This window comes from Suillus subalutaceus (assembly GCF_016647625.1).
Source record: "Suillus subalutaceus strain FC151 chromosome Unknown DFJ58scaffold_313, whole genome shotgun sequence".
In the NCBI taxonomy this organism is placed as follows: Eukaryota; Fungi; Basidiomycota; class Agaricomycetes; order Boletales; family Suillaceae; genus Suillus; species Suillus subalutaceus.
The window spans coordinates 1-11,258 of NW_024540562.1; the positions used below are offsets into that span (position 1 = coordinate 1).

General features: G+C 48.6%; 2 protein-coding genes across 2 annotated transcripts; one reads left to right on the plus strand and one right to left on the minus strand.

Annotated features, from left to right (window-relative positions):
- Nucleotides 1-1,649: 1,649 nt before the first annotated feature.
- On the plus strand, nucleotides 1,650-5,258 carry DFJ58DRAFT_736991 (CHAT domain-containing protein; the record flags this gene model as incomplete). The annotated part of the gene is made up of 6 exons (XM_041386888.1): nucleotides 1,650-1,689; nucleotides 1,748-1,922; nucleotides 1,956-2,095; nucleotides 2,191-2,240; nucleotides 2,295-2,372; nucleotides 2,421-5,258. 6 exons carry the CDS (start codon nucleotides 1,650-1,652, stop codon nucleotides 5,256-5,258), a joined length of 3,321 nt encoding a protein of 1,106 aa, XP_041235323.1.
- Nucleotides 5,259-6,420: 1,162 nt separating this feature from the next.
- On the minus strand, nucleotides 6,421-7,842 carry DFJ58DRAFT_918359 (Gtr1/RagA G protein conserved region-domain-containing protein; the record flags this gene model as incomplete). The annotated part of the gene is made up of 7 exons (XM_041395597.1): nucleotides 7,611-7,842; nucleotides 7,469-7,555; nucleotides 7,370-7,425; nucleotides 7,289-7,330; nucleotides 7,046-7,246; nucleotides 6,851-6,993; nucleotides 6,421-6,778 (listed from the first exon to the last, which is right to left on the minus strand). The coding sequence occupies exons 2-7, from the start codon at nucleotides 7,524-7,526 to the stop codon at nucleotides 6,421-6,423; spliced, it is 858 nt and encodes a 285-aa protein (XP_041235324.1). The 5' UTR covers nucleotides 7,527-7,555; nucleotides 7,611-7,842.
- Between the last annotated feature and the right edge of the window lie 3,416 nt (nucleotides 7,843-11,258).

An 11,258-nucleotide genomic window follows, 5' to 3' on the forward strand; every position in this document is an offset into this window, starting at 1 on the left:
CTTAAACCACACGACATTCCACACCACCAAACCCCTGTGCATCAATCATACACCGTCGTCGGAAGGAGTGCTAGCAATGCGGCGGGCGTGAAGGTGAGAGCGACGTCGCTGCTGAGGGGTAGAAGTGGGGCTTTGACGGTGGAACGAGGGATGTCGATGAGGTGACTGATGTGTTCCGGTGGGAGTGGTGCTGGAGGTGGGAGTTGATGTCATGGCTGAGGGTGGGGGGTGTTGGTGCTGGTGTCAGGGAAAACCGACTCGTCCGCGGATCGTTAGAGTTGGACTTGGTGAGATGGTATAAGGGTGGGAGGAAATTTTACGATACTTATGTACCTCAGGCTGTAGAGAGGTCCAAAAGAGCTGAGCATGGAAAGATTGTCGCAGCAAAGATTGTGCGTGGCTTGGTCTACTGGTGAGGTGGATGGAAATTAAGAGAGAATTGCTCGAATTCGGGAGATTCGTCTACAAGGCGCTCCATGACGCGTTCGTGTATATGGCGGAAGTTTTCTGCGTGCTGCCAGTGTTTCAATCACGAACAACGTACCGATCTTATCGTCTTCAGTGATTCAAATTTATGTCGGGGTTTGATTTGATTTGGCATGTGTGCACAGCAGAGAAATGGAAAGAGCCTTCGAATTCGTGGGTCTGGCCGTCAAGGATTTGGTTTTCGCGCTGCAGTGGGAATGAACTTGAGTTGCAAGTGCTAGTGGCCGCGCGACAATATTACTATCAATTGAAGCTTGTTCAACGGCAGACATCTTGGGTTGACCAGGTATTGTAAAGACTTACTAGTAATTTGTCCGTTAGCTGACTCTCGTTCTAAGTTGCAGTCTCAATCTTTAAATTCGTTATTCATACTATCCAGTATTCACTGTATCCATGAATCCGACTTTCAAGTTCATCATGATGTTCTCGCAAATTGTCTTTCTACAACATTCTCGAGCTCAATTCTCCTCCACCATGTCACTGTCAGCTCAATCAGACCAGTCGTATAGGATCGTTCGGCTTTCTCTACGCGCCGCTTCCAGCGGTTTCAACTTTGCATTTCCATTACCTTCAAGTTAGAAAATACACTCAATTCTACATTTACTTTTGATATGTGCTAAATGAGTAGTACGACTCCACGATACAACTCTAGGAGCAGCAACCAAGACGCTCCGAGACTTGCATATCCCCTTCAACCTTGGTGGGCCTCTTTGGCTGAATACTGATCATGACATTGTCTATACTTCTTTACAAGCTAAAACGATCATGGTACGACTTCATGATACAAGTCCTGTCCAGGAGCAGCAACCATCATAAGATTCTCTGAGACTCGCATATCCCCTTCAACCTTGGCGGGCCACTTTCGCTGAAGACTGATCATGACTTTTGCCTATACTTCTTTAGCACAGATTCTTCTGCTAATCCTACTAAGTGATCTCCATTTTAGCGCTTAGTGCAATCGTACCAGCGTCTATCGTGCCGAACTGCCATCGACAATATGGAAATACACGTGTAGCATGGCCTGAACCTCAACCTCTCCTCCTCTCCCTCAGCCGAACTACATCCACAGTCCCCATATCCCTATCCCCGTCTTTCACTCTCACCCATTCTGCCTACCACTCAGTCCATCCTCGATCCTCGTCATTTGACTTCATTACACTATCATGCCTGGTAGCTTGGAAAGCCGATATATCAGACTTGAAGGTGGGTCGCTCCATATCACATTTGTATCCGTTTCGCGATCCTCACTCTCTTTTTACAGTCATCAGCGGAAAAAATCTTCAAGTCCCCTCCTGGCGCATTCCCGCAGGCATTTACATATCCACAAATGCCGACTCCCGGAGATGCTGGAAATCGGCCATCAGTGTCTTATCATCTGATGAATCTGCAGCCGTGGGGCGACACTGTGACTCTGTAAAGTCCATGGACACTTTCCCGTGCGATCCGAGAACTCATCTTCGGTTTTCTAGATCATCCCATGCCTCACCTGCATTATCAGTGGAGATCTGGGCGTCCTATGAGGCTGGTCGAATGCTAGGCAGTGGAGAGGTCATTGGAAAACTTCAAATGTCATGGGATGAGCTACTCGATCATGGAGATGAACCTTTCAGTGAGTGATTTTCTCGTCATTCATACACATATACTAAATCTCGTAGTTTTGTCCTTCCACCCGTTCGCGATGTCCACCCTTCCCTCACGCTTAAGGCCCGCCGTTGTACAATACTTGCGACAATCAGGACGGTGCACTGTCTGATGTGAGTGGCGTTGGTCTCTACTGTTGGCTTTTGCTGACAGAACACCAACTGTAGTCCCTCGTAGATTGCGAGATCGCTCGAGACACAGATGCGGGCCACGCACAATTTGCCGCATATGTGACGAGCAAGACGGTCTCTCACCTGAAACGATGCAGTGCAGCATTTTCAGTTGGTTTCTAGACCAGTGTCCGGTCAGCCATCCTGGACCACGCAACAGCCCTCACCAACCTTGCGTATGCGCGCCTTCAGGGGTATATTCGTAAGGATCTTCAAGACATTGATACCACCACTTCCCTGTTCCGCGAAGCCCTTGCATTGCGTCCGCAGGGCCATCCCGATCATCCATTATCTCTATACAATCTCACCGAAGCGCTGGCTTGGCGCCACAAGAAGAAAAGTACTGCTGCCGACATCCTCGAAGCCGCCAGACTCTATCATGAGCTACTACCTCTCTGTCCAGAGGGCACCTGCCTTCGGAGCGTCGCGGCAGGGGCAAATGGTGCCGATTATGTGATCAACGGATGCAACAACCTTCCAATAGATGCATCTGATGGAGGCATCCACCTTCGACGAGTTGTCCTCGAGCTCTGTCCTCTGGGCCATCAACACCGTCCCAGAGCACTCTACAAGCTTTCACGATCACTCTACGCGCGCTTTACACAATGTGGCAGCATCGATGATCTAGATGAGAGCATAAGACTCGGTCGTGAAGCCGTTTCTCTACTTTCCGAAGGACATCCTGACTGTAGTGGTTACATGAATGACTTGGCCTTGTCACTCGCATCCCGCTTCGATCACCAAGGCAAACCTAATGACCTCGATGAGGCTATCTCTTTGTACGAAGAAGTGCTGCGCATGCGCCCTGTTGGGCACAAATATCGTGATATCCCATTGGACAACCTAGGGCGCGCCCTCGTCCGCCGTTTCAACAGATGCAAAGACATTGATGACATCACCCGAGCTATCAGCCTCTATCGCGAGGCACTGACATTGCTCCCACCTGGGCATCCACATCGTGATATCACGCTTAACAACCTTGGCCTCGCGCTCTACACCAGATACAACAAATTGCATGTCATTGAGGATCTTAACGAGGCTATTGATCGATATCGCGAATCCCTTCGGTTAAAGCGGCATGACCATCCAGGGCGCCATTTAACTCTTTCCGGTTTGAGCGCGTCGCTCTGCTCTCGTTTCACGCAAACTCGGGAGAATGAAGATATCGAGGAGGCCATTAATCTCTGCCGAGAGTCATTGGTGGCTCTGTCTTCACTGCACCCGGACAGATGGTTCAGCTACACATGGCTGAAAGGGGCCTATTTAGCTCGTTACCGGATTCTACATGACCCTGCTGATTTATCGCTCGCTATTGAGAACTTCAGACTCGCATCGGGACATCCTACACAAGGATTTCCTCGGCGTATCAGACAGGCTATTGGCTGGGCTCGCCAAGCGGAAGTCTATCAACACGAATCTGCCCTCGAAGCATACCAAATGTGCTTTGAGCTTTTCGACAGCCACGTGATGACGCGATCGTCAATTATCTCACGGCGTGAGGCTGCAACCGCTTTTCGTGGTGCACAGTTGCTACCAGTAGATGCAGCCTCATGTGCCATACGTCGTGACAATCTACGACAGGCAGTTGAACTCGTGGAGCAGGGCCGTGGCCAGCAGTGGTCGCTAGCTTCCCGACTCAAGACTCCAGTTGAAGACCTTGAGTCAGCAAATCCGAACCTGGCGCACAATTATTTGGAGCTGAGCAAGCGCGTTTCCAATGCCGCACAGAGTTCTGCAACCATCACGGACAGAGCTGCTGCTGATCGGGCAGCAACCAAGTACAGGAAGCTTATGGAGCAGTGGGAAGCTGCAGTGGCTGAAATCCGTAATCTTCAAGCGTTCTCGCGGTTCCTGCTCCCACCTTCCTACGAAGATTTGCAAGCGGCAGCGCGCCAGGGCCCTGTCATCATCCTCATTGCCAGTCAATATTCGTGCAGCGCCATCATCGTCCCGACGTCAGGAGAGCCTAGTCATGTTCCCTTGCCGTCTGTCACTCTCATAGATCTGAACAATCTCAAGGAGCGTTTCGCCAGGGCCATACGACACGCATCTATCATGGGCCCAAAGGTGCCGCGGAACGATCTAATAGTACTCTTGCGGACAGTATGGAAAGAGATCATGCTACCCATAGTCAACGTACTCGAGCATGTCCTTGAGCTAAAGCACGGTTCTCGAATCTGGCTGTGTCCAACTGCAGCTTTCACGTCTATTCCTCTCCATGCAGCTCACCCCTTTCAAACGAACGCAGATCGCTCTAAAGAGCCATGCCTGGAGGATCTCTACATCTGCTCTTACACCCCGACACTTTCGGCTCTGGTCAGATCTAGACAGATGATGAAGAAGCGTGTTGCTCCATCCTTCGTGACAATCGGACAGAGTCAACCGGGTGCAGGGAAAGGCAAGGCGCTCTTGACCGTTGACAGCGAGCTCGAGCTTGTCCGTAAGCTCGTCCCGGCGATGGCCAACCGTACCACCATTTCTGGTGACGCAGCCACACGAGCAGGTGCACTTGAAGCTTTGGAAGAGAACACCTGGGTGCACCTCGCTTGCCATGGCAAGCAGGATTCTACTCAGCCTTACAATTCCCACTTCGTCATGAGAGATGAACATCTGACGCTGCTTGATATCATGGAGAAACATATTCCGCATGCTGAGTTCGCATTCTTATCCGCTTGTCACACCGCCGTCGGCGATAAGGAGACGCCCGACGAAGTCATTCACCTCGCAGCTGGTCTCCAGTTTTCGGGGTTCAAGAGCGTCATTGGCACGCTGTGGGAGGTCGACGATGCTGTCGCAAAACACGTTGTCAAAGCGTTCTACGAGAATTTGTTCGCTGATATGGAGGATGGTCGTGTCATGGACTGTACGAAGGCGGCCTGGGCACTCAACCGTGCTACGCACACTGTGAAGACGAAAGTGCCGCTTGAGCAGAGGATGGTTTTCATTCATATCGGTGTGTAGTTCTATGTCGTATTGCTATCACTTGGTACATATTCACAGTTGTTGATCTGCGATCCTCTTTCATCCTGTTGTTTGTAAAAACGAGACTCGTATTTTTGCGCTCCAGCTGTCTCGTTTTTGTATTATACACTACTCGTGTTTTTGTCGACTAGAATGTTCATCAAAGATTTTGCGTACTCGACTCGTTTGCAGCCTCGTCTTCTGCTTTGCTTAGGTAGTACGAGCCAGGCTAGTCTGGCTGACTCGTGCCTTCCAGTCATATTATTCTTCAAGCTTCAAGCGGCCCAGCCCTTCTGCACCATGACTTCGACTAACCACTGCCAATGTAATCAACGTCAAGTTAGGAGCAGGGCTCACCCATACAAACATGCGCACCCGTCAATGTTGGTAGTCTGGTCAATTCTAGATGGCTGCTTTGGCTTGACAATGGCCCATCTGCGTACTGCTTACATCCGATTCAATATTCATTTCCTATAGTGAGCACTTATAGTTTCATGCAGATTACTCATACTTGTGAAAGACCCGGCAATCTTCAAGTACCTCCTCGCCTCATCCTCAAACCTACCTCCCGTTAACGTTAGAACGAAGTCGTGATTTTTATCGGCGATGGACGCATTCACTGATGGGCCTGTCACTGGTGTCAGCCGGATGTGGGAATGGCTGTCAATATTCCGGTCGGGTAGATTTGAGGCAGTGAGTGTAGCTCTGCACATGGTGAGATTAGCTTAGAGATACGCCAGGCGCAAGGGCACGTACGTATGCCAGCCACGGCTGTGGAAGTGGGTCCTGGGAACCCTGACCAACATTTAATGAACTGGTGTTGGAACCAAACCGTCCGATCGCCGTGCGGCAGACTAGATCTAGGATAGAAGTGATTATGTGCAATCAGAGAGGCTCCAATAGCGATCAGGCGAGATTGGATCGTTCGAGCCACCGGTATGTAAGCACAGCTGCCTCGGTCCTGTGGAATATCACGCTGTCGTAGTTGAGATCAAAATGGATATATTGAAGAAGCCCACGTTCAAGTCTGACAGATGGCCGTCCAAGGCACCAATGATGAGACAATAAAGAAAGCAAGGGACGCAGAATCATCGCAGATCGAGGACGAGCTAAGTGAAAAGGGCTGAGGAAGTCTTGTGAAGCAGTTTCCTTCTTGATGCGCTTAACGTTGAGGCTCCGAAGCCCCGTGCAGCCCAGATTTCCATATCTCCCTAATGCCCTCCCTAAACCACACGACATTCCACTCCACTAAATCCCTGCGCATATAATACACCATCGTCGGAAGGAGTGCCAGCAATGCGAGGTGTGGCGTGACAAAGTGGTACGTGAGCGTAGTTCCTGGGCGTGAAGGTGAGAGCGACGTCGCTGCTGAGGGGTAGAAGTGGGGCTTTGAGGGTGGACCGGGGGGATGACGATGAGGAGAGTAGCGGTGTTCCGGTAGGAGTGGTGCCGGAGGTGGGAGTTGATGTCGTGGCTGTGGGTGGGGGCGTTGGTGCTGGTGTTGGGGACAACCGACTCGCCTGTGGATTGTTAGAGTTGGACTTGATGGGATGGTTTAAGTGGTGGGAGGGAAAATTATGATATGTACGTACCCGTAGAGAGGTCCAAAAGAGTTGAGCATGGATAGATAGTCGCAGCAGAGATTGTGCGTGGCTTGGTCTACTGGTGAGGTGTCTGTTGCGACGTGGATTTTACTGGATGTATCGAATAGGAAAGCCTTTGAGGATGCTGTGTCCTGCGAGCGATGAGAAGTACCCGTGAAGACAAGTGGTAATGAAGGCACATACAGAGCAAAAGACATTTAATAGTTCTTCGAGATATGGCAGGGAATAGATCAGTTTATGAAGCACGCGAGAGAATGCCTCTCGAAGAGGATGGTCATATATGGAGGCAAGATGGATATTGAGAGGGAATTGCTCAAATTCGGGAGATTCGTCTACGAGGTGGTCCATGACGCGTTCGTGTATCTGGCGGAAGTTTTCTGCGTGCTGTTTCAGCCCGAACAAAGAATGTATGCGGGACTGGCGTACCGATCTTGTCGTCCTCTTAAAGCCTTTCTGCTTTGTGTACGACTACAAATTTATGTGAGGGTTGATTTGGCATGCAGCGACTATGAACTCTACGAGCTTTGAATTTGAGACAGGATGTTGGTAGGGGTCCTGTGCATCTGGATGAGGATAGCAGTCAGCGGATAAATGCAGCGCACTTACTCGTATGTCTATTACGAAGACTCAGCGAGAGATGCACCGAGTGTGTCGACGGTGACATTTCCTGGACAGTCCTATATCTCCACGGTGCTGATAAACGATGTTCAGTGCTAGGCACAAGCAGAAGTCATGGATGAGTGCACACTCAATGAAATGCTTTGCAGTGCGCATGGTGGGCTCGAGGTAAAGTCTGTTTGACTGGGAGATCATCGAAGAGGACTTGGAGTATCGAGGTCTTTCCGCTTTTATGATAAGTATCATAAGTTAGGACGGGCAAAAGGAGAAAACGTAGAGATTCGTGTTCTCATTCCCAGAAAGAGTATATTTGTCCTACCATATTGGAAATGGCTGCGCTTGAGGAAGAGCTCATTGCACATGTGAACGTACTAAATTACATAAAGTAAGCTAGATAGATTTGGCAAGAGCCTTTGAATTCAATAAACACAAACCGGCATGACTCCGAGTCATATCTAAAGCTTACAAGTAAAATTTATGCACCTTCCCAGTTTCAGAGTGGCGGCTAGCATGCCAGCCACACACTCAAAGTACATTTCCACCTCATCTCACTGATACCATCTCAGTGACCTTCTTTTTTCTATCTTGCCCGTGGAGCAAGGCCCCCCTAACTCTTACATACCCATTAGTGGACCTTAAAGTGCGGTCCGACCTACTATACCTGGTGCGCTCCTACTAGTAGCATCGAGATCATCGCATCAACGCCTTGAGCATCCTTGTTTCATGTCGCTCCCTGCCGCCAGCATTAACACATACCTTGGCATTGGTATTACTAGCTAGTGCTAACCACCGAATTCTGACTTTAACTCGATACAGCTTGGTTCGGATGCGTTATTTCTGCGTATGGCAGCCTCACTGTGAAGCGAAGCAGCTGACTGTTTCTGACAGACGGATCTCTAGTACGACTCGGAGTGGAGGCCCTTCTACATCGACTACAATAATGTGATTCAGATCGCGCCGTATACTATGCACCCGATATCAATCCCAGATAATAAGCTGTTGGTATGAACCGGGATGTATTAAGCTGTGAGCATGTAAAAATTGATGGCATCATCAAGTCTTATCACCGCATCAGATGATTTCTATGCTTACTACTTTTGACATCCTAGTTACGATATCCCAGACCGAAGACTGGGGCAGGGTCTAGCTAGAAGGTGCGCATTGCGACAGATGCTGAGAATGAGGACTCGTCATCAAGGAGCAAGGTGATTCGACATTCAGGGTTTTCTTGGAATGATGTATTGGCAGCTCGGGTGGGACGTAATTTATTTGCTTACTCTGTATGGATCTCCCATATTCATATCTGACTGACATCATACTGGCAGAACGTGACCTTGAAGGAGCTATTACGCTCCCAGAGCCAAGACCAGCAAGGTCGAGAGCGCCGATACTCATGGAGATAGCGGGCCTCTCCGATGGTCGCATCACACCTTTGAGGCTAGGCGTGTGTTAGGTCATCGACCTTGTGCGGTCTTCAAACATTCCGCCCGTGATTTTTGCAAATTCATCACTGAAACTTGGATTGAGTTCCTACTTGACTTTATGCGGCAATACTTACTTCGGGCAATCAAGGCAGTAGCATGTCCTATGACCCTTGTTTTGGTCAAAAAAGCGACCCGTGGTGATATATCCATCACAAACACCATCGCCACATGCCTACCAAGTTCGTTACTACTTCCCTCATACTCAGTCTAAAATAGTATGACCATACTCTCAAATGATCCTAGTTGGTGGCCGTCCATCAATGCGAGCCACATTGCTAGCTATTTTGCAGGTTCGTGGAGACCTTGTTAGATCATAGATGAAGATGGTCATGCGTCAATCTAACCTTGGCTGTGGTTTCGCAGTTGCCTCCTCTGTCGGGGTGATGTATGATTGGGGTGAGCAATATAGTATTACAGAACCACTGATATCCTTATAAAAATTCAAGCACTGACATTCGGACAAGAGGTAGGTTGACGTCATCAGTCATAGAGTGGCTAGCTCGCTAAGAATGGTTTATATAGGTCGAACTGATCTGGGTGAGCAGAGTCCCGCATGAGTCAGAAGAACAACATGAAAATATAATTATTTCGTAATAGGGGCAACGCTGGTCCCTGATGGCTTTTCTGTATCTCAGCGTGTGTAATTCGCATTATAGTGTAATCGCCAAGTTGTGCTGACTCGAAGATATCTTAGATACGCTATTTTGGAATAATTCATGCTGTGTAAGTATGGAAGGCTAAGAAAATGATATCGTGCTAATCGGTTATCTCTCATGATCAGTATCAACATACTTAGTATGTCTCCTCGCATTCAACATATTTTTTGTCTTCTAACTGGCCCGCGCCATACAGCGAATCTTCCAATCTTGGTGACAGATGTAGTGAGTGTTCTGTGCCGATCTCTGCAATTCCCGTCCAATCAACTGTGCCCCAATGTAGGGGTGAGTGAGATTCTTGACCAGCTTTTTAGTTCAAACATAATGACTACCACAGCTGTGAGTCTGCTACAAGTATGTGATCGTCTGAGGTCAAGCGCTAACTAGATTTTTCAGGCCAGATTATGTACGTCGCACTATATTGGATAGGTGTGATTGTGATTACAATGCTGGAGGGTGAGATATACAGCTGCAATACGAGTCAGTGATATTGACTTGGCTTAAACATCATGCTAGTCATTGTGGTCACTCGGCTGCACGCCATGTATCAATGTTCCAGAAAGGTGCTGATAATTCTCATTGTCGCCTTCCTGGCTGTTGCTGTTGCCATTATAGTGGTAGGCGTAATAACAATGAAGCATTCTTCAGGGGGTGAGTTTACTTATGGATGACAAACTTTCAAAGTGCATCCAGCTCATTAACGAATTCCAGAGGAGCTTATTCTCTCCGGGACATATCGGTGCACTGTTGAATTCGAGGGAGATGTGGTCCTTCTGGGTTCCATATGTTGGATACTTGGCAGTGCATGGGAGGTCCTCACACTGTGTCTCGCCGTCCGGATCGCTGTAAAACACTTCCGTGAACTACAAAAACAATCAGCAGGACGAATTATAAGGGACTGCTTTACAGTATTGTTGAAAACTCACGTGGGTTACTTTGCGAGGTGAGTTCATAATATGAATGTGATCATCTCTTTTCGCTGAAGTTATGCACATGCTAGCATGCTTCCTGCTGCTTGCCTCAAGATCGGTTATATGTCACCAATGATCTCAGCGGTATGTGCTCCATCCCAGGTCTCTGCATGGGGCTACGGTTCATCATTTCTATAGGATAAATATTCCCCGGAAACTCAGATTTATCTTAGTTTCTTCAAATTTTCATGGTCATCCAGATGTTTGTGCTGGGACCACGCCTGATCCTTAGTGTTCGAGAGTATCATACTAGGTTCATAGCCGATTCAAATGCGAGTGCCAGTATGACTTCGATTGTTTTCCAGGAGCACGTGCATGTATCAACTGGCGGTGGTGTGTAGCACGAGAGTTCTTTATCATTGTTCAAGAATTAACGTGCCCAGTGCCTGTAATACTAGAATGCAGAAATGATAGGCTAACACTGGCAGTACATATATGCACACTCCATCCATGGATGTTTGAGCAAGCCACTGGTCGAAGATTGTTCTTCTGAATTCAAGTGCAAACACGCATAGATGAACGCTGCAGCAGCAGCCGCTTCTACTTCCGGCAGACCGTGATCGATCATTGCGCTCTCGAGAGTCATCAAGGATAGTTGCTCAATACGCAATAACTTCCCTGAAATGAGCCAACCACGTTTAATGGAAATGAAACAAATGCCACGAGG